The sequence below is a fragment of the Acanthochromis polyacanthus genome, chromosome 10 (genome assembly GCF_021347895.1).
Source record: "Acanthochromis polyacanthus isolate Apoly-LR-REF ecotype Palm Island chromosome 10, KAUST_Apoly_ChrSc, whole genome shotgun sequence".
NCBI lineage: Eukaryota > Metazoa > Chordata > Actinopteri > Pomacentridae > Acanthochromis > Acanthochromis polyacanthus.
Genome location: NC_067122.1, coordinates 36,695,607 through 36,723,165, shown reverse-complemented (window position 1 = coordinate 36,723,165; position 27,559 = coordinate 36,695,607). Strand labels below are relative to the sequence as shown.

The 27,559-nt window shown below is 40.1% G+C and overlaps 1 protein-coding gene across 1 annotated transcript; it reads left to right on the top strand.

Annotated features, from left to right (window-relative positions):
* The first annotated feature begins 4,354 nt into the window (after window positions 1-4,354).
* rab33a (RAB33A, member RAS oncogene family) lies at window positions 4,355-27,349 on the top strand. Its single transcript, XM_022207765.2, has 5 exons — window positions 4,355-4,647; window positions 12,727-13,275; window positions 18,967-19,107; window positions 22,547-22,627; window positions 22,711-27,349. Exons 2-5 carry the CDS (start codon window positions 12,889-12,891, stop codon window positions 22,933-22,935), a joined length of 834 nt encoding a protein of 277 aa, XP_022063457.1. The 5' UTR covers window positions 4,355-4,647; window positions 12,727-12,888; the 3' UTR covers window positions 22,936-27,349.
* Window positions 27,350-27,559: the final 210 nt, after the last annotated feature.

Below are 27,559 nucleotides of genomic sequence, written 5' to 3'. Positions count from 1 at the left end.
AATGGATAAAACTAATATCATATCACACATCAATGGATAATCTATTCATACTGATTCACTTGTACTGTACCAATTGTTATATCTGTCACTGTCTACATTAAATCTGCTTACTCTTCTGACTTTACTTTTCAAGGTGGGATGAAGATCACTTACGGCTTCAGTCTCAACTTGCCTTGCACTGTGGACGGCTGGCCGCAGGCATCAATCACATGGACTCTGCCCAATGGAGTTGTTTTGGACAAACCCCAGACCCTTGGCCGAATATCTTTCCTCACCAATGGGACGCTCCAGCTCAGGCAGGTTGCCACCTTTGACAAAGGAACATATGTCTGTAAGGCGTCCAACACTTTTGGCTCGTCGACATTATCCTACCCAGTCGCAGTGATGGTGTTCCCCCCACGAATCACCAGTATGCTGACGTCCATCACCAGAGTGAGTAAGGGATCACCAGTGACATTAAAGTGTGACGCAACTGGCATCCCTAAGCCAGATATTTCATGGACGTTACCCGGAAGAACCACACTGGTGCCACATAATCGGTACACAGTGCAAGGGAGAATTCATATGACGGAGGAGGGCGGTCTGGTCATACAGAATCCTGTCCTCATGAACTCTGGTATTTACAAATGCAACGCTAAAAATGCCCTTGGAACAGATTTCAAATCGACCTACCTACAAGTTGTTTGAGTGACAGTTCGCCTTAATCTGTATTTGGAAAATCTCACAACAGAACTAAGACTGGATGAAGATTTCCCCATCAGGATCTGAATATACTGTATGGTGATGATGATAAGTATTTTCTGGAAGCAGATTTAAAGCTGCCCGAGTGGTGACTTGGCTTGTGACAGCATACACAGCAGTTTCAAATGAGGCCTTTTCAGTGAACATTCATCATTTGCAATTTCTAACAGCAGGTTTGTGTTTTATGTTGCAAATACAGGAGTTTTTGACAAGTGCCTATTTACCTGTTAAGAGGTTTGCCTTCTTGGCCTGAACCCACGGATGTAATTTCATACTGATCTGACAGTGTTATTGTTGATTAATGACTTCAGTGTATCCCTGATCTGCATATTGATATCCATGTTCTGGCAGAATGATTACCAACTGTATAAATATTCAGTTGTTCATGTCACAGACTTGATGATAGAAAAACCAAAGACCCTTTTCCCTGCATTGTTTGCCACAAATTCTGCAGCAGAATTTCACAACTTCTCACTTAATGAGCAGACACTAATGAGGAGTTTACCAGTGGATCTGGTATAAACTATTCTACTCATGTGCTTAAGTGCCATATGTTATGACCCTTTATGAACTTTCAGTGTCTCTGCATTTATGTAAGGATACAAATACCCCTATTGCTGCTGTACGTTGTGTACCAGCCAATGAATTACTGTATGTATCAGTATCATTTATTCATGTTCATAATGGTGGGAAGGAATAGCTCAAGACAGGAAGGTTGTGAGCTATTAACAGTGCACATGAAAATATGTGAGTATATAATTTATAAGTGAATAATAAAATATAAAGGTATGTTTTTTTATCAGTCAGCTGTCTCATTTTTCCTGATTAGTAGTGAGAAATCATACTAAGGAGGGGCACAGATTAACAGAGCAGACAATAAAACAATCAGTAACAGCCTGCAAACAAAACGCTAAATACAGTCACAAACCTGCTGAAGCACATTCACACAGAAACAGCAGCATCAAATTTGAATTCCATGTGCATGATAAATTCAAAAAATTCTCAAGGAGCATCAGTCTGTAGCAGAGGAGGATACATTTTCAGGTCCACATTTCTAGGGCCCTTATTTTTCACAACAGCGCCACCTACTGAACTGGGTAGCCAAGAAAGTAATGGGTATAATGCAAAAGTAACTACTGAATTTTTTTTTTTTTTGCAAAGATGGATGACAATTCTAGTGTGAATATTGAATGTTTTATTCGTTTAACATTAAAAACAAATTTCATGTCACAATTTGCTCAAGATGCATCTCTTAGTGAAGAACCAAAATTATGGGACAGAAAGTAAATTCTTAAAGTCCAGTAGGTGGGGTTGTCGGGAAAAACAAGTATTCTAGACGTGTGACCCTGAAACTGGAACCTCCTGTGCTTTAGATGAATAACATTAAAATTCTCTGCTCTGAGCTGCTGTACACTAAGCAACAAAAGTGGATTGACAGATGTGGTCCTGACAGGTTAAAAAAAATGCTTCTGCTGCCAATCAGAAACAGAATTACTATCAACAATCTCCAAAACTTAGACACTGTCAGTGTTTTGTTTCCAGCCAACACACCACCTAGATTTTAAGAGTTATTGCTTTGCATTCATTAAGCTAATGAGCTCAACACTATTTTTTGGGTAGCTTCACAGTCTTTACTTTAAAACCCCTTTAAAGCTCCTATCTTTTCATTATAAGGGTCATCCATACATGCTATACCTTGTATTTTCTAGAAAAGCTATCCAGACACAATAACACTTGTAGATTCTTCATATAAGCCATAAATAGTATTATGAAATACTTATATCTTTACATGTATCTCTGCATAAAACACTGCAAGCAGAGATATCTTTTCATAACTGTGTCAAGAGACATCTGGCAAAAATAAAATCATGATGGAGGGTTATTAATGTCTAATAACTTAGAAATTCCTTCAGACAAGGGGTCCCAGAGTCAAGGATTACCACTGTCTTCTCACAGACAGGTGACCTGCACTCTCGGCATTAGAAAGCGATTTCTTTATTTTGTGTTAGTTTTTCACACAAAGTAATAATAATAGATTTTTTCTGTAGCATTTTTTAAAAACAGAATTTATAAAGTGCTTTACAGACAAGTCAAAAAAAGGAAACTCAGGAAGAACACTGAACAACTGTCGAGAAAAAAGGCCAGAGAGGCAACAGTGGAGAAACAGAGCCAAACACTAAGCAAACTTATAAAGCACCAAAAATGCCATATCATGTCTAAAAAAAAGAGGATAAAATGAGAAAGACAAGGCGAAAAGTAACAATAGCCCATCCATTAACTATACACCGCTTATTCCTCATTAGGGTCCTAGGGAACTGGAATCTATCCCAGCTGACTTAGGATGAAGACAAGGGACACCTGGACAGGTCACCAGTCTATCACAGGACTACATATACAGTCAAACAATCACACTCACACCAGTGGACAATATAGAGTTACCTGGAGAAAACCCACACATGTACAGAGAGAACATGCAAACTCCACGCAGATAGACCCCAGGTCAGGACGCAAACCAGGGATCTTCGAGGTGCAAGGCGACGGTGCTAACCACTGATCCACTGTGCAACCCAACAACAACAACAATGATAATAATAATACAATAAAAAATGATGAATAAATAAGTACATAAAAAAGTAGGCAAGTGAGTGAACAGATGAAGGGTAAATGTGGAGGGTGATGTCAACTCAGTGCTGAGCACAACACAATATGCAGCAATGTTAAAATCAGAGTAGAATCATTAGAAATTGTAAATTCTACACTGTATTTTGCATCAGAGAATCATTCAGCAGCAAAACACTGGTGTGAAAATGGGTGAGAACATTACTTAAGATGTGCTTTTGCAGAAGCTTGATCTGTCTTCATACAGTAATGACGGATGTACACTACTGTTCAAAAGTTTAGGGTCAATTAGAAATGTCCTCATTTTTGACAGAAAAGCTTTTCTTCAATGAAGATAACATTAAATTAATCAGAAATACAGTTTAGACATTGTTAATGTGGTAAATGATTATTCTAGCTGGATTTTTAATGGAATATCTCCATAGAGGTACAGAGAAACATTTCCAGCAACCATCACTCCTGTGTTCTAATGCTACATTGTGTTAGCTAATGGTACTGAAAGGCTAACTGATGATTAGAAAACCCTTGTGCAGTTATGTTAGCACATGAATGAAAGTATGAGTTTTTGGAGAAAACATGAAATTGCCTGGGTGACCCCAAACTTCTGAACAGTCGTGTACACAAATGTAACAAGCAGAAATATGAAGCTCTGGTTCCACTGCAAAGATGGTGGTAAAAACATTGTAACTGATATCTGATCTGATGAACAACACGTGTAATATTGCAACCACATATGAAAGTGTAAAACCAGCTCATTGTTTAGTGCCTCCAAATGTGTGTGTGTATATGTATTTAAATGCATGGTATATGTCACAGTTGGTTTGTGTTCACCAGAATATGAATGTCCCACTGAGCATCGCTTTCACACAAACAGGCCTTTTACGGAGGATGAAGGGAGCTTTGTCTGACAGAAGCGTTGGGATTGTTCGACAGTGTGTGTTTGTTGTGTGTATGTGTCTGTGAGATTATGTGTGTCTCTTTGAGAAGGAGAGAGTGTGCATGTCTGTGAGGAAGAGATTCAGTCTGTGTGTGAGGGACTGTTCAACACAGTGAGTGGCACGACTGTGTGTGTGTGCAAGAAAAGACATTGACTGAGAGAAGGAAAACAGCACAAGTGTTTGGTAATTCTGTCTGCGCTTCAGTCTGATATCAACAGACGGGGTGTGTGTTCATACATGTGAACAGGAGTGTGTGTGCTTCTTGGGGTTGTTTCTGCCGGGCTGACTCAAAATGGAAGCACAGCGGTTCAAACACACTGCAGCTCCCTGTCAGACACCATTTCAAACGGTAAGTGAAGCAAATTCTGTTTCTTTCTCGCCTTGCTTTTAATATCTTCAAAGCGTGAGCATCTGTGGATGAAAAAAATAATGGAAAAAGCCACCTGGTTTCATAATTGAAAAATAAACATAATGGAGTATAGCTATTTGCATCAGTCAGTTTAGATACTGGAGGAATGCCGCAAGCAAGAAAACAGCTGTGTTGTTTCCCCCGAGCTTGCGATGGGGCTCAAAGTATGACAATGAATGCTGTTCAGTCGACAACTTTGACTGAAATTTTTCAGCAGCTACTGAACAGATGACCATAAAGTCTTTGGTCTTGTAGATTAACAGTTTATCATGGCATTGTTTTGACTGAGCCTTTAATAAATCAGATAATCTGAAGTTTAGTTTTCAGAGGGGGAGATACATAAATTATCCATCCATTCATCCATTATCAATACCGCTTTATCCTCATTAGGATTGCTTGGGATCTGTAGTCTATTGGAGCTGACTTAGGGTGAAGGCAGGGGACATGTGGACAGGCCACCAGCCTACCACAGGGCTACATATGGAGACAAACAATCACACTCACATTCACACCTACAGGCAATTTAGAATTGACAGTTAACCTCTGCCTGTTTTTGGACTGTGGGAGGAAGCCAGAGTGAGAAAACCCACACATGCACAGGGAGAACATGCAAACTCCATGCAGAAAGATCCCAGGAAGGCCAGGACACAAACCGGGGATCTTCTAGCTGCAAGGTGAAAGTGCTAACCACCACCACTCCACTGTGCAGCTCATACATAAATTATCTGTATTGAATTCTTCATTGATGTGAACAGGTGCTATGTGCACATTTAGAATGGGAACTCCCCCAAGCAGACATTTGCTCCATAAATTTATGCAGTGAAAGCACAAACTAGTGCATAATAACTCTCCAGAGTGGAGGAAATCAGTGTGTGAAGTAATCATCCTCCTCACTTGATCCCTGCTTAGCCAGACTCCTTGTTCTTATTATCTTGAAGCCAGCAGTGCCGGTGGTAGCCAGGCAGGTGAGCCCCTATTGATTCGTCCTCAAAACATGGCTGCAAATACAAAAGAGAATGAGCAATAAGAACAATCATGAGGGAAAGTGTGTAAAAAATTTCGTAAAAGCCCCAAATCCTCACTGATTAAAACTACTGAGCCATACAAGTTGTTTAGTACAGGTAATTTACATAGTAGCTTTGTATTAATGTTGATTTGAAAAGCAATTCCTTTTCTCGCTGATATTTTTCTTCTTTATGGGACTTTAATCAGGTCTGGAATGTGGAAACACTGCACTTCTCTGCGTTATGACTATGTTGCTTTATGGAATGTGATAATCACATCATGTGGCCTGTTAGTGTGAGAAAATTTGTTTCACTTTCACTCTGTCACAACCTGAAAAGAAAGTGAAAGCTACAACCACACTGTGTTCATTATGAGGATGTGAGTAAATAAACATGCAGGACATTTTCTGAAGTCCATTTGGTACGTGATTATTCTGAAGAAGAGTAAGTTCTGCTAAGGAAACCAAATACAAACACAGAGTAGGACCTGGGGTGACCTATTGCAATACTAACCTTACTGCATTTTCTATGTTGTTCCAAAAAACAATCAAATGCTCGTGTAATGCAGTGACTTGCTCTGTGAATTTAATGGCTTTATAGTGTCATGTGGGTGTTTACTGTAGACATCCTGTATCAGTAGCAGCATCCCATAGAGAACAGTAACCAGCAGTGGTGGAAGAAGCACTCTAGTAGCACCAAAAATGGATGAATAATATTGAATTAAAGAGACTCAAACAGAATTGCAGGGTGGTGGAAAGGAGGTGGAGGAAAAACAAAATAACCATAAATCAACAAATATTTTCTGAACAACAACAAAAATACAATAAAGCTATTCGGAATGCTCGCAATAACTATTTCTCAAAATTAATCAGTAATCACAAGAATAATCCCAGAACTCTTTTTTCAACATTCAACAAACTAATCAACCCTGATTCTAACACACCTTCTTTTGAACCTTCTGACTCCCTTTGTGAGGCGTTTGCAGATCACTTCAGGAGGAAGATAGACACTATCAGATGTAATATTTTATCTTCTCAGAGTAACATGGTTTTAAATACATCTGAGTATCTGTCTTCACCGGAGGAACCACTGGACAGTTTTGTCCTGGTTAATGCTGAGACTCTTTATAAAGTTTTTTCCTCACTGAGGCCCACCACATGTCTTTTAGATCCTATTCCCACCAAACTTCTTAAGTCCTTTTACGATTCTTTTAGAGATGAACTCAGTGGCTCAGTGGGTAGAGTGGCCGTCTTGTAACTGGAAGGTTGCCGGTTTGATCCTCGGCCCGTCGTGCTCATGTCGAGGTGTCCTTGAGCAAGACACCGAACCCCTAATTGCTCCTGATGGGTTGTGGTTAGCACCTTGCATGGCAGCTCCTGCCATCAGTGTGTGAATGGGTGAATGTGACATATCATGTAAAGCGCTTTGGATAAAAGCGCTATATAAATACAACCATTTATACATGATGAATTGCTCTCTTCAGACGGGGGTCTTTCCTGCCGCTTTTAAAGGGGCGGTGGTGAGGCCCTTGCTGAAGATGAGCAATTTAGATTTTAATGATTTCAACAATTTTAGACCGGTGTCTAACTTACCATTTTTAAGCAAAATTTTAGAAAAGCTTGTTTTTATTCAGCTTAATGATTTTATCAGCACACACAATGTCCTAGAGAATTTTCAGTCTGGATTTAGAGTAAACCACAGCACCGAGACGGCCCTTTTAAAGATTTTAAATGATCTTAGACTAAATTATGATTCACATATGCTGACAGTGTTGGTACTACTGGATCTGAGCGCTGCCTTTGATACAGTAGACCACACTATTCTTTTAGCTCGTTTAAAACACATCGGCCTCTCTGGTGATGTCCTCAAATGGTTTACATCTTATCTCACAGACAGGACTTTTATGGTGAGTCTGGACACCTGCTCTTCACGGGTTCATGGGATCACATGTGGTGTACCCCAGGGTTCGATTTTAGGTCCAGTGCTTTTTAACCTTTACATGCTCCCTCTTGGCAGTGTCATCAGGAGACACGGAGTCAACTTTCACAGCTATGCTGATGATACACAGTTGTATATCTCCTTGTCTCCTGATGACACAAGGCCAGTGGATGCACTTTTTAATTGTATTTTAGATATCAAATCATGGATGGCAAAAAGCTTTCTCCAGCTTAACCAGGACAAAACTGAGGTTTTAGTCATCGGTCCTGAGGCCCTGAGAGAGAATATTTTACCCAAATTACAAGAATTTTCTTTTAATCCTTCACCACACATGAAAAACCTGGGCGTGATTTTTGACTCTGAGCTGAATTTTATCCCACACATCAAGAACATCACCAAAATTGGTTTCTATCATCTAAAAAACATAGCCAGAGTCCGCCCCATTCTCTCTCGGGCCAACACGGAGATGCTGATGCATGCTTTTATTACCAGTCGTATTGACTACTGTAATGGCCTGCTTTCTGGTCTTCCGACGCAGAGTATCAGAGGGTTACAACTTTTACAAAATTCAGCAGCTCGTGTCCTGACGAGGACCAGAAAGCAGGCCCACATTACACTTGTTTTAAGATCGCTGCATTGGCTCCCCGTGTTTTTTAGGATCAATTTTAAGGTCCTTTTAATGGTTTTTAAGTGTCTTAATGATCTTGGGCCTTCTTATCTTTCAGAACTGCTTTTACCCTACGAACCTTCGCGGACCCTGCGCTCCTCTGGCAAGCGTCTCCTCCAAATTCCCGATGTCAATTTAAAGACTCAGGGGGAGATATCTTTTAAGTTTTATGGCCCTAAACTCTGGAATGACTTGCCGCAGGAGCTCAAGGATTTAGAGAATGTTCATATTTTTAAGAGCAGGCTCAAGACCCACCTTTTTAATCAAGCTTTTAACTGATATGTATTTTCAGTTTAGTTTTAACTTGGTAATCAATTATTGGTAAACGATTATTTGTCACTTATTGGTGTATGTATTTATTTTATTTATTATTATTATTTATTTATTTTATTATCTTATACTGGGTTCTATGTTTTTATGTTTTATCTGCTCTTATTATTTTTATCTTATTCCAGTGTTTCCTCTGAGGGAGCTCTCTGCATCGGGAGCGTGGCTCGCCTGTGGCTGTCAGGGTGCTGTGCTGTGGGTTCTTGATGGAGGTTTGGGGCTCACTCCCACTCCTCCTCTCGGTGTCCTGTCTTGGAGCCCTGGTTGCCATGGGCGACCTGCTGCTCTCGGTGAGCCCGATCTCACGGGGATTCGTGAAACTGTCACGTAAGTTTTAGTTTCGGTTTCGTGTGCACCAACACGATTTCGTCATGTTTTTCGTGCCGCTCACCACGAAATGCGCACCAATGTATTTTAAACGGCGGACTTTTCGTGCCACTCAGAACGTATTTCAAAAGAATGTGTATATTATATTTTTAATGTAAAACCGTGGCGAATCCAACGCTATATTTTGCATGACATCGTCCCTAAACATAACCCTAACCATAACCATAACCATAACCTAACCATAACCTAACCATAAGCCGGTGGTACACTTACCAATTTGCATAGGAATTTAAAGAATGTCCGGCGGCCGGCGGCCGCAAACGCGATCACACAAGCAGTATACGCCGATGGACAGCTTAGATCGTCATGAATCCGCCGGTATAAACCACTTTCAGATGTGATTACCACAGCGAAAAACATTTCGTGGTGAGCGGCACGAAAACATGACGAAATCGTGTTGGTGCGCACGAAACCGAAACTAAAACTTACGTGACAGTTTCACGAATCCCCGTGAGACCGGGTTGTCTCGGTGCAGACGGCTCCTTGGGTGCGTTTCCTCTTCTGGTTCATCTTTGCCCAGCCTTATATTATATTTTAATATTCATTGCATTAGTGTATGGTTGAGGGCGAGGGGGGGCGGGGGGGGGGGTGAGGGGGGGGGTCTGGTTATCGCGTTATAGTGTGACTGTGTTTTGTTTTTTTTGTTATATCTTTGGGTTTGGAGAAGACGGGTTAGCGGGTGGAGTCGGTGGAGTGGGATTGTTTTTAATCTGTGAAGCACTTTGTGTTGCAACTCTGTTTGTATGAAAAGTGCTATATAAATAAAGTTTGATTGATTGATTGAAAAATCCAGATGTACTGTGAAAAATGTTTTTCAAATGTTGAAAATAAACATTCCTTTTCCAGAGGATAATATTAATCTAATATATCTAATCTCGTGTCATTTCTGACCTTCCCTGAAAATTTCATCCAAATCTGTTCATCCGTTTTTGAGTAATGTTGTTCACAGAAAGACAGACAGACTAACATACAGACAAACATATGCCAATCATCACATAACTCCATCGCGTTCCCTGGCGGAGTAAAAAGACACCTGCTTGCCTTCTACTTAAGCATTTAGGATCACCTGTGAATCTACACAGGCAGTATTTCAGTTGAGTCTTTGCATGTAAGATACAAATAAAAACATATTACCAGATGCCGGATCATTCTTTCGGACCACTAATAAGAAGCCATAAACACTTTGTTTTCTGTCAGGGACCCTAACACGAAGACTGAAAACTGTAGGTTTAATATACAGCAGTGTACTAGATTTTACAGGACTATTATGTGTTATGTACACACGTGGACAAAATTGTTGGTACCCCTCAGTTAAAGAAGGAAAAACCCACAATTCTCACTGAAATCACTTGAAACTCACAAAAGTAACAGTAAATAAAAATTTATTGAAAATTAAATAATCAAAATCAGCCATCACTTTTGAATTGTTGATTAACATAATTATTTAAAAAAACAAACTAATGAAATAGGGCTGGACAAAAATGATGGTACCCATAACTTAATATTTTGTTGCACAACCTTTTGAGGCAATCACTGCAATTAAACGATTTCTGTATTTGTCAATGAGCGTTCTGCAGCTGTCAACAGGTATTTTGGCCCACTCCTCATGAGCAAACAGCTCCAGTTGTCTCAGGTTTGATGGGTGTCTTCTCCAAATGGCATGTTTCAGCTCCTTCCACATATGTTCAATGGGATTCAGATCTGGGCTCATAGAAGGCCACTTTAGAATAGTCCAACGCTTTTCTCTCAGCCATTCTTGGGTGTTTTTGGCTGTGTGTTTTGGATCGTTGTCCTGTTGGAAGACCCATGACCTGCGACTGAGACCAAGCTTTCTGACACTAGGCAGCACATTTCTCTCCAGAATGCCTTGATAGTCTTCAGATTTCATCGTACCTTGCACACTTTCAAGACACCCTGTGCCAGATGCAGCAAAGCAGCCCCAAAACATTACTGAGCCTCCTCCATGTTTCACCGTAGGGACAGTGTTCTTTTCTTCGTATGCTTGGTTTTTGAGTCTATGAACATAGAGTTGATGTGCCTTACCAAAAAGCTCCAGTTTGGTCTCATCTGTCCAAAGGACATTCTCCCAGAAGCTTTGTGGCTTGTCAACATGCATTTTTGCAAATTCCACTCTCGCTTTTTTATGAGTTTTTTTCAGCAGTGGTGTCCTCCTTGGTCGTCTCCCATGAAGTCCACTTTGGCTCAAACAACGACAAATGGTGCGATCTGACACTGATGTACCTTGGCCTTGGAGTTCACCTTTAATTTCTTTGGAGGTTGCTCTGGGCTCTTTGGATACAATTCCAACGATCCGTCTCTTCAATTTGTCATCAATTTTCCTCTTGCGGCCACGTCCAGGGAGGTTGGCTACTGTCCTGTGGGTCTTGAACTTCTGAATAATATGAGCCACTGTTGTCACAGGAACTTCAAGCTGTTTAGAGATGGTCTTATAGCCTTTACCTTTAAGATGTTTGTCTATAATTTTTTTTCGGATGTCCTGGGACAATTCTCTCCTTCGCTTTCTGTTGTCCATGTTCAGTGTGGTACACACCTTTTCACCAAACAGCAGGGTGACTACTTGTCTCCCTTTAAATAGGCAGACTGACTGATTATGAGTTTGGAAACACCTGTGATGTCAATTAAATGACACACCTGAGTTAATCATGTCACTCTGGTCAAATAGTTTTCAATCTTTTATAGAGGTACCATCATTTTTGTCCAGGCCTGTTTCATTAGTTTGTTTTTTTAAATAATTATGTTAATCAACAATTCAAAAGTAATGGCTGTTTTTGATTATTTAATTTTCAATAAATTTTTATTTATTGTTACTTTTGTGAGTTTCAAGTGATTTCAGTGAGAATTGTGGGTTTTTCCTTCTTTAACTGAGGGGTACCAACAATTTTGTCCACGTGTGTATGTCAAATTTTATTCAGTTCAGCCAATAAATCTGTTAAATAGATGTATTGGGATGGAAATATAATGTAGCTTATATAAAAATGAAAGTGGCATTCACATACCACAAAATTGTGCTATATACAGTACTTGCACTAAAAAATGTATTTGCGCTCAATTAAAAACACTAATGCAACAGATTGACTCGTTTTTGAGTTATGACAAATGAAATTATATTCAACAACACACACTGAGTTAAATGAATTAGCTATTCATTCATGATAAAATGGATTTTTAATTACCAAATAAATAAACCCAGAACTCAAGCTGAATGCTTTAATTATCAAACTAGCTTCATTAAGTTGCATCAACTTGAATTCAGTCTTAAATCAACCAATGCTGAAATTTCTGTTTAAATTACTCACAGTATTAAGTTTATGCAACATTATTATGTCAACCCAACTAATTCGAAAAAAAAATGTTAGCAGCTCTAAAGGTTTATCCAAATCAGAACATCTTGCAGGCGTGCATTTAATGACGTGGTGGAAACAGCTCCCTTGGATGAGAGTGATGTGTTTGGGACAGAGTTCATATTTAATGGGATTTATGATGTCAATATTGTCTGTTGAGGATTCTGCCAGCAATAGCTAATAAAACTTAATGTGAAGTGTTGTAGTTTTGTTGTGATTTTTTCAGCTTTTTGTTGCTACAGGTTCATTTCATCCAGGGGTTTTCAGGATTAAAAGCCTTATTTATCCCATCTAAATACCATTTCCTTGTGTTTCCTATACTTCTCCCTTTAAGGCCACAGTCAGCTGCTGAAACAGACTCCTTCGGTATTGTTCATCTTTGGTCTCCTCCTCCTCTCCTCCTCCTCCTCTCCCCTCCCTTCACTCATCCATCCATTCATCCTCCCCCTCTCCTCTCATCTCATACACCGACTTGCGCATCGCCTCCTCCGGCACAATGACCAACGATTCCCCGGAGGAGGAGGCCCGAGCTCCGGGCGGCGGCGGAGGAGGAGGAGGTGGAAGAGGAAGAAGGAACCGAGCGGACGACAATGTCACAATCCTGACATCCTCCATGGATTTCCACAGAGCCAGCCGGAGCCGAGCCAGCAGCAGCAACGAAGCCGCCCAGAGCATCACGTCCTCGGTGGAGCTGAGCACGTCCTCCCTGGAGCTGAGCATCCAGACCCGGATCTTTAAGATCATCGTCATCGGGGACTCCAACGTGGGGAAGACCTGCCTCACCTTCCGCTTCACCGGGGGGAGTTTCCCCGACAAGACGGAGGCCACCATCGGCGTGGATTTCAGGGAGAAGGCGGTGGAGATCGAAGGGGAGACGATCAAGGTAAAGGATGCTGATCGATCCCACCCCCATGTCTTGTCTTTCTGTTGCTCAGCTGCAGCCAGTGGACCACACAGGGCCTTTTATGTTGTTATCTTCGATTTATTCCTCACTCTTAAACAACACAGCACACTTTGCAACCCTAATGGACATCTGCAGAGGTGCTTTACTGATGCAAAATCCTGATGCAAAATGTACTTTTGTTGGGAGAAATTTCCTTTTCAGTTCATGTAGTCAACAAAGGAACACAACGATGCAGTGAACTGGGTTTGTAGGACTGAATTGGCATTTTGTGGATTTGTCATGCTTTGAAATAAGCTCCTAAACACAGCCAGGAATTATATTTTCACAGATATGACTATGCATCCGAACATTTTATACTTCTTTGAGGTTTTTGAGGTTCTGATAGTTTCTGAAAACATCCAAAATTGACACAGCTGCTTGAAACTGCTTAAAACATCTTCATCCAATTTTCTTGAAACAAGTTTCTCACAAATAATCACTTATCCATCTGTTCATGTGTACAGTGTGTCACCTAAGTAGCGAATTCTAGTCAAGTAAAGCCGAACAGCATTATAAATATAGAGCATCGTGCTGTAATGGAACCCTGATGATTTTGAAATTAAAATTTAATGATCTCCAAGAGCATTAGTAGCAGTACATATTGGCTGATGTAGCAAAGTCAATGTCAAACTGCAGTATAATAACAGGATAACTGTAACATCATGACTTAAAAAAATGGATTTTAGTGTTGCTTATAATCAGAATGCTTTATAACGTTCCCATTCTCTTGATGTGTGACTAGTATGTCCGCCTTTTTATTGAAATCTATTGAACTGATCTCATATCTGTTGCACCATTGTGTCAAGCGTATACAAGAATGTCTAATTGTGCGTCCCCTCCCCTGTTTTCTGTCTCAGTAGAACGGTCCGTCTGCAACCTCCAGATGCCCCCTAATGCTGACTCATAAACACACTGACACAAGCACCATCCGCCTTATCTGTTAGGTCACTGTGAATGAATCACTGAAATTCACCTCAGAGCACCTGCTCTACTCGTACTATATGATCAGCATGGTGAGAGAGTGTAAATATCACTCTTATCAGTCTCTCTTCTATTGTCTCGTCCTCTTAAAGCACCCAGGTTTGTGGCTGCCTTCAAAGTCGATTGGCAGAGTATGTCGAGATGAGGCATTTAAGAAAAGAAAAGTCTGTTCAAGTGCTTATCTTTATTGCTGTAGCTGTCCCAAGTTCAGGGATCGTCCTCAATACTCCTGTTTTATCTTTGGAATTTAGTCGACAGGCTTAAGGTGTGACCAAGGCCAAGATCAAAAATATCTCATCGACTAGCCCTTCATTTTGCTGTGGATATTTATTTAAGCAGGTAAATGCCACTGAGGTTAGTAAGCTCTTCTACAGTGGAGACCTTTGAAACAGGACAACACACTTGTACTGTCACAATTAGATTATTGTTCTGAAATTTCGTCATGTGCTGCTGCATCAGATTTAAACGTTTTACAAATAATTCAGAACAGAGCAGCTCGATGTGCTCTCAGATGTCCATTTAGAACGAATGTAAACTGGATGCATAATGTGTTGTCTTGGCTAAAGATAAATGAGAGATTTAAAGCATCACTGCTAAATTTGACAAGAAATATTATTGAATCCAAATTACCAAATATACTCTATCAAAGATTAGATTTCAGTTCTGATGTTCATTGTTATGAAATGAGACATGCCACAGAGGGCAAATTTAAATTACCTTCAGTAAAAGGAAATATGGGAACAAGTGGTGTAATGTACAGGGCTATGATAAATTGGAACTCTTTGCCAAGTGACGTCACTCATGCAAACAGTAAACGGCAGTTTAAATTTCTTTTAAAAAGGCATCTTCTGTTATATTAATTTTCTGGTCCAAAGGTATTTGTTTTTGTTTGTCTTTGCTTTTGTAAGATCTTTAAGTAGGTGTGTGTGGGTGTGAATGTGTGTGAATGGTTGGGGGTGGGGGGGATCACTTTTATTTTGGTATTATGTGGTGAAAAACAGGTGTAAAATGTTTTCTTTGTAATGCTGTTGGACTGACTCCAGGAAGAGTAGCTGCACATGTTGCAGCTAATGGAGTTCAGAATAAATACAAATACAAATACAACAAAGACAGAACAATATTAATCTTTAAGCCTTGATTGTAGTTCCTTGGAGTAGCTACAGACACCATGGATTTGTAATTGGTATTACCCATCCAGTGTTGTACTTTCTACATCTATGATTACACGGGGATCTGCTAGGGTCCATGTCAGTCAGTTTCATCTTTTCCCCAAATCCACGAGTAGAATTTCTGTCATGTGGCAACTACACCACAAACGCATTAGTGTCCATGTATGGAGTATGTAGATGCGTTTACTGCTCATGTATGGAACACATCCTCCAAGCAAACAAGAAAAAAGTATAACAACAACACAGGTGTGTGAATGAATGTCCACGAGGCAGTATAACCAAGGTATTATTAGGCCTGTGCAGTATTTTCCACATTTGTGAGTATGTAAGGGTTTGCTAGGGTCTGTGTAATGAATATTTGGTGATCTGCCCAAGTCTGCAAGAGTCTGCAGGCAACTGTCTTTAGGCCAAAATATGTCACTACACTATAGGGGCAGTAGTGTGCATACACGGAATACATAAACACACTTTTACGCATTTATGTGATGCATTTTTTAAAGTGGACTAGTATGTTGTATAAGAACAACAGCTACACATCTGCATTGTCCACAGCTGTCCAAGTGCATGTCCACAAGGGAGTATAACCAAGATATTATTAGGCCTGTGTAGTACTTTGCACACAAGTGAGTATGCAAGGGTCTGCTAGGATCTGAGTGATGTAAATTTTGTCATCCTCCCAAGTCTGCAAGAGTTTGCATGGGACCCTCTGTAGACATCAGAGTTTAGGCCAACATCTGTCAGTACAGTACAGCAGAACACATAGACGATGTGGGATTGTGTCATCCAAGTGGATTCCAAGTGGACTAAAAGGTTGTATAAAAGCACGACACATTTGGGGTGTCTGCAGCTGTCACTGCACATATTTGCCAGGTATGATAATCAGGGCTTTATGCTACTTTGTAGTCTGCTTGGAAGGTGCGTTCAATTTATATGTCTAAGAGCGGCATCAGCATATTTCATGCATGTGCACTATTGTTAAGTATACTACTACCCTTGTAGCATAGTGGTTAGTAGATAATACCCTTGCATGCTCACAGACCCCACAAAATATAACCGTATTTGTCCACAGGATCCATCACTTCAGTATTTTCCATTCATTGTTTGTGTGAACTGCCCTGCAATGCATTATGACAGCACTGCAATGTGTGCCTCTTAATTTATCGTCATTTGGATAAAGTTAAGATCCCTGATACTTTCTGCAGAAAATGAGCAATGAGTGCCATCCCACTCTTCACAAAACTTCCAAAAAACATTCAAACTAACCATTGTTAATCTAAAATGAAGACAGAATCAGAAACTATATAGCTTACTTGGCAGAAGTGTATGAGAGAAAGTTTTCAAGTGAGCCGCCATTTTGGTTTGTTTTGAAATCCAGGAGTAGGCGGCCTCTGAGTGAAGCATCATCCAATCAGGTGCAGCCAGTGTTTGTGCTGCTGTATGGAGGCAAATCTTGTGATGATTCCTGTTGGAGAGCAGCTGTCAATCATCAATCATGACAGTGCAGAGTCTTATGCCAACCTAGCACCCAATGCTGGGGAGCAGCGCCATCCCTTGTGCCTAAAAACAACCCCATAGACACACACCATAGTGCTTTGAAGGGAATTTACTTTTTATTAAGTAGCAATCCCACCAATTAGTCTTCAGCACCAGAGTTGAGAGATGAAGCTAAAACGTGTCATCTGGATGGTGATTTCATTGGCTGTATAGAGGACTCTACTATGGTTGAAATAAAACCTTGGGTATACACGAGTGCAGTGAGGCCTTTAAAAAGGTTATGATCCAACTCCATGTCAGCACAAATCAAAATTTTACTCACAGTTAATGTATTACAGGATAAAAGGATTAGCATATAATTAAAATTAATTCAAAAGTCAGATTAACTGCACAGGGATTTAACTGTGTGACTCTTTTCCTCTCCTGTCCTCTGGCAGGTGAATAAAAGTAGCATACAGATTGGCAACAACAAATGTGAGCTACAAGCTGCAGAGAACTATAAATAGCAGAGCAGAGCACTAAGTATAGATGTACAGAGTAAGGTGTCAAAATAGTGACAGTGATTCTGAAGTTAGGGTGACTGACAGCCAAGCTGTCTTAGAGAATTAACAATAAGCTTCAGAAAAAAAATTCATCAAAATTTTACTTCACTCCTCACTTTTTTCTAAGCATTTAGCTTTTAAAAATATAATCTGCACCCCTGCCTTTAAAGAGACATTTCTGCTGATGAACAATGTTAGTGGCATAATCACAGTGAGAGACAGATTTGAATCAACTTCATTAATTCACTATCAATTAGATGAAAATTCTCAACTTACTGTCAAATTATAGGCCACGCCAGTGTTTGACACACGCTGAGCTTTGATGTTATGAGCTGTATTGATGCAGCATTCAACCTGAGATGCTGAATAGCTAGGCTACTCCTTTCAAATGGTAATAGCAGATAATTCACTAGTCCTTTTAAAAGCTGTGGCCGAGGGCTCAGTGTCCTGTGTCCTGTTGCTATCCAAAGTGCTGCAGATAAAACTGTTTGATAAAATGTTAAGCAAGCTGATTGTATGTGCATGTATGTTACCTCTTTGAAGATTTGTTTACCTCCTCTGTGGCGTTCTTGTTAAATCTAAACCATCCCATGCTGCATTTAAGGAACACACTGTTGCAAAGCAGCTCCACAGGTGCTCTGAGGAATAAATCTAAATCTGGCATCGTATTCAAAACCATTACTGTGTCAAACAGATGTACAATAATGCTCCAGGGGGAAAATACCAATATATTTAGCTGGAATTATCTAAATTACCTTGTCAATCACACTGTGACCTGACAGGACTCACAGGTTCTTCAAAATGTGAAGTAAACAGAGGGCAGGGAGTGAAACACGTACAGCTGATTATCATTTCACATTGCTGACTTGGCTAGGGAATGACATGAATCATGTAATAAACACAGCTTGCCAGCCTTTATTATGGATTTAAGCTTGCACTTGTTCCTGTTTTATTTTAGTATATATTATATAGACTTATATAGAGTGCCTGAAGCCTCTGTCAATGATTAAGCAGAAAATCCCGTCATGCTGCAGAACAGTGCTCTCCTGAGACCCTGTAGCCGGGAATATCCAACACTGTTTCCTGTTGATGTGGTTCAGTGCCATGTAGTGGCTTTGTAAGGCCTGATAGGCTTAGACGACTCACTGTAACCAGAATCATGTTTATGGTTGTCTTCTTATTTATGGAGGTTTGTCTTAAGCATTTGCTAGCAATCAAAAAATTGCATAGTTGCGGATTAAACCTGCAAGTCTGGATTCTGTTATTCTGCATGCGGTAATTTCTCTGACAGCCACATTAGCCTGTGCTTTACGGCCAGCTGGATATTCTGAGAACCACAAACACTAGGAGAATACAGCTCAGGATCTTTGTTGTGTGTTTCTCACTTGTGTCACTCCTATGCCACATCAAAATACCAACGTACTGCATGCTGTGTATCTTTGCAGGTGCAGGTGTGGGACACAGCAGGCCAGGAACGCTTCCGTAAATCCATGGTGGAGCACTACTACCGCAACGTCCACGCAGTGGTCTTTGTTTATGATGTTACCAAGATGGCCTCCTTCCGCAACTTACAGACATGGATAGAGGTTGGCAAAAACAATTAAATACTATTGTTATTCACCAGCAGTTTGTCTACAATCTCCTTAAAGACAATGTATTTTGCAATGGTTGACACCGATGAGATGCTTCTATCACAAAGTGTGGTTTCAGATTTAGTAAATGTAATCACTGCTGTGGTCCTTTAAATGGGCTAAAATCATTTCAGTGTAACAGAGTACAGCAACTCCTACAACAACTTTCAGTATTTTAGCTGCTGTCTGCAGTCAGTATGGACTACTTTTTCTAAATTACTCAAAATCCAACTTTTACATATTACTAGCAGAAATACTAGTAATACATATTAGAAGCAGGAGCCACTTCAAAAATCATGTGGTGTTAGTACAGTAGCAGAAAATCTGTACTAGTAGTGGTGAAAGTACAGTAACATTGTCTTTTTTACAACAGACTTTGTGAAATGCCAAAGCAGGAAAACCACAGATGTCTTTATTAATGCTTATCTAGCAGCTCTCCACTTAGGCTTGCATGTGACTGACTGTTAAAGTTTTATGGGACACTTTTGTGAAAGTGAGTCACTGTTAATGCTGTTAGTTAAACCAGAGCGTTTCCTGCTATTATGAGTCAAAATATCTGAAATGGCAGTAGTGTAGTGATTATGGCAGAAATACATTCAGAATAAGCAGCAGACACACTATTAATGCAATTTTATAATTAGTAACATTATCAGTAGTCCATATTAGGGGTTTAACTGTCACTTTCTCAAAAAGAAATGTATTTCAATGTGGCTATAAAGCCTTACATTGTAGATTTGCTGTGGTTCTGTTACCCTCCGCTGAGTCACAAGCTGAAAGCGGATTTTAGATTTGCTGTTGTGGTAACACTAATGCTTGGCAGTTGCATTTAAAAAGCAGCAGATGGGCTCAGTTTTATTCACAAGGTTTCCATCTCTGGTAAGTTCCTCTGTTTTATGATACTCAGAACATCAACACAGCTGAGGCTGCAGTTCATCCACACCTACATAACTCCCACTGCTACAGTACCGGTCCGGTTATTCAATTTCACATGAGATTAAACCCTTACAGACAGAATGTTATCAGTACAAAATCAGTTTGAATGCTGAATAAATAATAGTCCACAAAGTATGTTTATGATATTATGTGTAGAGGTAGTGCTAGTAGTTGTAGTAAAACTGTTAATGACACTGCAGCAGAATGAAAGGTTTTTGAAAGATATGACAGCATTTATGTATAATTCTTATTGTGAATTTCAATCATATCATCTGGTTTTACCAAAGTAAACCAGATGTAAACACATTCTCTATGCTTTTTGAGTCTCTACTCTGTTTACAGCGATATAGGATTTTATTTACACTAACTGCAAGGAATTATGCCTTCACAAACATTCTTCCACCAGTTCAATGACACTATGGTTCTTTTGATCAAGTAGGACGTACCTCAATCGACCACAACACTAAAACCGCTGACTGGTGGCGTGAATAACTTTGATGATCTTGTTGCAATGACACCTGTCACATGGAGGGATATATTAGGCAGCAAGTGAGCTGTCAGTTCTTGAAAATGATGTGTTTGAAGCATGGAGAATGGACAAGTGTATGGCTCTGACAGACTTTGTGTTTTTGGTTGTTACCTGCCAAACAAGGTGCAACGAAGGCCAACTGGAAAGAGGGTCATGGATACAGAAGGAACATGAAGAGTAGGGGCTGGCCTGGTCCAATACCACAAAAGAACTGGCTATGATAATATATTTATTTATTTAACCTTTTTGTAACCAGATAAAAGACCCACTGAGATCGAGACCTCTTTCACAAGGGTGATATGAACTAGACAGGGAGCAGCAAACGTCAAAGTAAACAAAAAACAGACAGATAACATCCATCCATCCATTCTCGATACACCGCTTTATCCTCACTACGGTGCTGGAGCCTATCTCAGCTGACTCGGGCAAAGGCAGGGGACACCCTGGACAGGTCACCAGTCTGTCACAGGGCTACATATACAGACAAACAATCACACTCACATTCACACCTACGGACAATTTAGAGTGATCAATTAACCTCAGCATATTTTTGGACTGTGGGAGGAAGCCGGAGTACCCGGAGAAAACCAACGCATGCACAGAGAGAACATGCAGACTCCATGCAGAAAGATCCCAGGCTCAGGCCGGGATTTGAACCGGGGATCTTCTTGCTGCAAGGTGAAAGTGCTAACCATTATGCTGTAACAATAACAACAAAAATTAAATATTAAATACAAGCAATTAGATACATAAAATACAGGAGTTATTTTTACACTAATAGTTTAAGAACACAGGCACTGAACGAAGGATTTCTGTTGTCGATATCTTAAAATGGAGCGGAAGGTTTCCAATGAAGCAATTGACAATTTCAGTTCAGATTGGAGGGCATTCCAAGCAGATGGGGCAGAGTAACTGAAAGCTTTTTACCCATTTCAGTTCAAACACGATGAGCAGAGAGATGCAAAATGTCATGAGATCGTAGGGCATAACGGCTTCCAATTCTCTGAAGAAGAGTGCACAAATAAGTGGGACCCACGCCAAGAAGTGTCTTGTAAACCAGAGTCATCCAGTGTGTATATCGCCTCACATTCAAGGAAGGCATGCTAGCTTTAGCATGCAATTCACAGTGGTGGGTGAGGCGGCTACAACCAGTGATAAACCTCAGAGCACAGTGGTAGACCAGAGTCAAGCACTGTAGGCAACTGGTAGAAGCACACATATACACAACATCGCCATAATCAAGTATCGATAAAAAGATGTTCGAACATGTTGTACATCACAGCTTGCTGGATGTAGGATTATGTAGCCACAAACTAGCCAGAGCGTCTAAAACCTGTCAACCCCTGAAAACACCTACAATGGACACATGAGTTTTAGACCTGGACCATGGAGCACATGGAAGGAGGTACAGTCTGATGAATCCTGTCTTCTTTTAATTCATGAGGAAAGCTGTTGCAGTGTACTGCTCCGATGTTCTTTGGTCCTGCATTGATGTGGATGTTACTCTGACACATAACACTCACCTAATTATTGTTGCATACTACATACAACCCTTAATGACAACACTATACCTTGATGACAACGGCCCGCAAACATTGTTCAGAAATGGATTAAGGAACATGACCTAGAGTTCACGGTGTTTACTTGACTTCTTAATTCTCCAGATTTCAGCGTCATCAAGCATTAATACAAGTCTCATCCATGAAGGTCCCACCTCACAGTGTCCAGTACTTAAATGATCTGCTGTTAACGTCTTGGTGCCTGATGGGACAGCAGCGGCCTTAGCAGCAGGTTTTCATGTAGTAGTAGATAGGTGTCATTTAGCTGTCAGAAATTCCTCCTCAATACAAACCAATGTGTTGCTTTCTCCCCTCTGCTACTCGTGTATGTGGTCTGTATCTCTCATCTTTATCCTGTTTTATCCTCTTACAGGAGTGTAACGGCCACCGGGTGTCAGCATCAGTACCTCGAGTTCTGGTGGGAAACAAGTGTGACCTTGTGGACCAAATACAGGTTGGTACCCGAGCAAAGCCTGCAACATGTTTTAACACATTCTTCACCATCCAGATTATAACTGAATGCTGTCCCTCTACCAGGTGCCCTCCAACATGGCCTTGAAGTTTGCCGACTCCCACAACATGCTGCTGTTTGAGACATCAGCGAAGGATCCGAGGGAAAGTCAGAACGTCGACTCCATCTTCATGTCGCTGGCTTGCCGCCTGAAGGCCCAGAAATCACTGCTGTACAGGGACGTGGAGAGAGAGGACGGCAGAGTGCGACTCACGCAAGAGACTGAAACAAAGAGTAATTGTCCATGTTGAGAAAGAGGAGTGGGAGGCACAATGGAAGGGAAGAGAAACTGAACATGTCGAGGAAGAGAAGGAGAGGGATGACCGGGGAGTGGGGCTGAAACAAGGGTCTTTCAAATTAAGTGCAACTTTTCTGGTTTAGAAGGAGGATGTGGGGTTTGAAGCCGAGAGCAGTGTGTTTTAAGAAGTGGAGGAGGAGGACAGGGAGACGGGGTTAAAACCGAACCATCGTCGGTAGTCTTGTCCTTAAGGATTTAAAGGAAGGAAGAAAAGGGATTGGGGAGTGATGTGTTTATTAAGAAATAAGATTATGTTGCCTTTCAGACTAAAGCTTAGTGTAGAAATTCTTCCACTCATTTCAGCAAAACACACAATCTGAGTAAATACACTTTCTGTGGGACCCACAGTCTCGATTCAAAGCCTTTCCTGAAACCAGCCCTGGCTTGGTATTTATCACAGCCATTATTAACAACAGCATATTGGAACTTTTATAGTATAATTCACCCTCATTCTAAATAAAAGCAGCATTTCCCAATCGTTTTCTACTGCCTTAAAAACTAAAAAGTTGCCTCTGTCATAGTTTTAATGAAAAAAGTGACAAAAGTAGAAGAGGTTTCAAGCATTTTAACCACCTGACAAGACCTTCACATAGAAACTCAACCAAACGCTCTGAAAGCCTCTTAAAAGGACTTTTTGAGAGGATAAACGAGACTCTTTTTGTCTTGGCCATGTTCAGCACAGTCCAGTTAGAATCACTGTGAGTTAATGAATGTGTGGGACAGACAAGTGCATACAATAAACACATCCTAGACCAAGTTAAAGTGGATAAAATAGGAGGCAAAAAAGACCTTGACAGGAAGGTTTCCAGAAAACGGGCCATTTATAGGTTGTCAGGCGGCACATCACCTATTGATTTAGAAGCTGTAAGATCCTTTTACCCCTATGCAGGAGAAAAGCACTCTCCTACAGAGAAGGCAAGTCTCCTCTTTCTCCTCCTGATGTAAACATATCCTCTTATCCATGTTTTTCCTGTGGCACGGTGGCTCGCCCGGCTGCCTCTTTGTGCACAAACGCAGCGACATCCATCCCGTTTTCCTCGTCCACATCAGGTCCATATTCTCTGATGAACATTTTTCCAGGGCAGAGGCCTTTTTTGGCTGCCTTAGACGATGTGCTGTTCACATCAGCATCACTGCCTCCAGAAAGTGACCCCTGTATAGATAACGGAGAAGCTTTTGTGCTGCTACACAGCCAAGACGTGCAGTTTGAGTGAACTTTGAAGCCTGTATAGAGGAAAAAGTCCAGGAGTTTCGAAGTCATCGGCGATGCAGGCTGCATGAAACACTGTAGAAAGCCATATTTATTATTTACTACCCACGGACAGGCCATACATTGATTTAGCTCCCAGCTGGGTAGCTAAATGTACATAACTCAGTGATGAAGCTATCAATCCAGTATACTGACTGTGATAAGTGTCAGTTTGATATAGCAGCACACTCACCATATTTTATCACTGTAGCCTACTTTTGAGCGATGCTATTAATATATCTGGATGCCATATGTAGAGAACTCAGACCAGTGCGCATTTAAGAGCGACGTTCCCTCCAAGCTGACAGTCTGGTGACCTAATTACTTCAACACACAGAGCAGGTCAAACACTGTGCAAATCCAGAGAGCCAGAGGTGCATCACCTTTAGTTTTGTTTGTCGTCTCAGTACACGGTCATATCAGAAACAGCAGGATTGAGCAGCGATTACAGGCAAATCAAATGACATTGCTGTAAAAAGAAAATACCACAATGAGCTCTATTCATGCTCAGTGAACGGGCAAATCTGTGACTTGAAGAGGAGATTTTTAACCTCCATACATGCAACTCAGAGCCTCTGCTCCATAAAAAAAATGGGATAGCATCCACTGATCCATTTTCTAAACCACTTATTCTGTTCAGGACTGTGGATGGCTGGAAGATATCCCATCATGTAATATGTGATAGGAAGGGTGCACTCTACAACTTTTCATTTATTATTAGCAGAACATGGCTAATTGAGTCGTGACCGTAGAAGAAAAACACGTTGCAGAAAAAATAATGTGCCTGAATTTCTGTCATAAAGTTACCAGATGTGAATAACGAAGCATTTGACTTGGTTTCAAATGACTGAAAAAGAAAATGAAGGTAAGATTATGTTGTTTTTCAAATATCTCACCTCAACATACATAAATCACTGAGCTTACTCAACAGTTTATAGTGTAATTTATAAGAAAAACAACATTACTGAGGTATTATTTCATATTTCTTTTTTAACCACTTGAAATCACAAATGTTTTACGTGTATTTTACATAGGTTTAAAAGTTACAAATGTACAGTATAATATGTATGCTTGCCTTCCCCTTTCTTCCCCAGTACCTACAATGTGTTTGAATTTTTAGCTTTTATTTTGGAGTGTTTGTTTTTGATAACCTGTGTTTGCTCTTCAAGGGATGCTTTGAGATTTTTAAATTTAGTCTGATAGTTTTGTTTTTCTGCAAAAAGCTTGTATGTGGAATCAATAAATACCAGTGTAGAATACATCAATATGAGAAAATGACACGATCTTTTGACGAGTTGGACAGGGTGCTAATTAGACGATCAAAAACTGAGCTGCCAGTAATTTAGTATTTGTTTGTTTAGATGTAATTCATTTGTTAGGGGAAAAAAGTAGATTTTGTGAAAAAATATTTCATTGAATGTTACAGAAAACATATTTGTGTTTTAGGTTGCTGGTAGAACAAAAGAAAATTGTTGAAATAGGTGATGGTTTTTAAAGTTGTAATTGGCATTTTTAACATGCAGTTGATACTGAAAATATTTGTTCCACATTCAGAAAAAAATATTTTAGCTTCTCAAATATGAAATTTGACCTTAAAATTGCATTGAATGCTATGATAAACTGAATATATATTTGGGTTCTGGACTGATGATTAGACAAAAAACTGCTGAAATGGTCAACTTTGGCTTTGCAAAATTGTGATTTTATGTGCAATTGGTACCAAAAATATTTGTTCCACATTCAGAATAAATGCTTTCAGCTTATCCAATATAAGTTTTGGCTTTAATATCCCATTGAATGTTGCTGCAAACTGAATGCAGGGATGTTCCTCAACTTATGTCGGAGTTCCGCTTGTACGGATTAACTGAAGTTGATTTTTGCCGTAAGTCAGAACTGTAGCGAAAATGTAAACTAAACCGTTAGGTATATCACGACATCGATCAGTTCTTCAAAAAAGTCATGAATACCAATGACTTATATGTATGTATAAGTCATTTTACAAGAAGATAACAGAATATGTTGCACTGTTTTTACAACTTGAGCGTTTTACTATGTTTATTTTCACTTCCATGGAGACGGCTTTACTTATCTTCGAAGCGCTGCTATCAGAAGAGTCTGACTTACGCTTGGGAGCCATGATGAAGTGCAAAAAGTGATCAAATGCAGCACAATCCAAGGTAGCGTACAACTGACGAACATTATCTCAAAGTCCTCTTATAGTGTCACGTGATGACGTCTTTGTCCACTCCGCTTGCCAACTAGTTCCACATAACCAGTTCCGAAGTAATGATGAGACACCGTAGGTCGAGGACGTTGTAAACTGAGGACCCCTTGTATATCTATTTACAGAATATTGATTGCTGGGGAGAGTCAAATTTGGCTTTTTTTAACATGCAAGTGGTACCAAAAGCTTTATTATTTTGCAACCCTGCAGGGTATACCACATCAGCTGATTTGCTAAGTGAACATTGGTTAACATTCTTAATATAAATCAGCTATTTGCAGTGCAGGCAAATAAGTCAGCTACTTATTTCCATCTGAAAGTGTCAGAATATAGCCTGTAGCTTTACTGTCACTCGGTTCCTTCAACGCTTCTTCATCCTTTCAACACTTTCTATCTCAATAAAACTAGAATAATGTACGAAGTTAAATTCTCATATGAGGAGCTCTGTGGACCACCTGTAGCTGATACGACTGACATCCGTGACTGAATTCAGTTTTAAAGGATAACATTTCATCTATTGAACATGTACTTCATGTTGGTATAGTTTCGTTTAAACTCAGCTGACCTTAATGTGACACCACAGTAGGTGAAGCTACAAACGGCAGCCTTCATTCAGTACATGAAAGCTCGTCAACACTTTGAAGGTTTTCAGGCTAAAGGTCAAAATACCGAATCACTCCTTTAACAAAGGCCTTAAGAGTGGCGTTACTTGATTTTATGATGTTATTATAATTTCATTAGAAGCCGATAAATCTGAGATGACAATGTTTACTTGCCTGTCGGTTTACTGTTGTTTTGGATTGTCTTCTTCTGTATGTTTATGTAACATTGTTGTTGTTACAATCTCACAAAGGAACTTCTGATAAAACTGCTGAAGAAGCTTCCCTTTCCTCAGAGATGCGTTCTTTATTCCACATTAGTACAACTTAAATCAGTTCTTGAGGCTCTGTGCACCCCTAAGCATTAAAATGATGGTCTGTTTTGGTCATATACTATACATTTCATTCTTGACTAAGGTATTCAGTGCCACAGTTGATTTCCCTCCCACACACAGGAACTTCAGATTTCATGTCTGTTTATTCATTCTCTCACTCTGTGACCTCT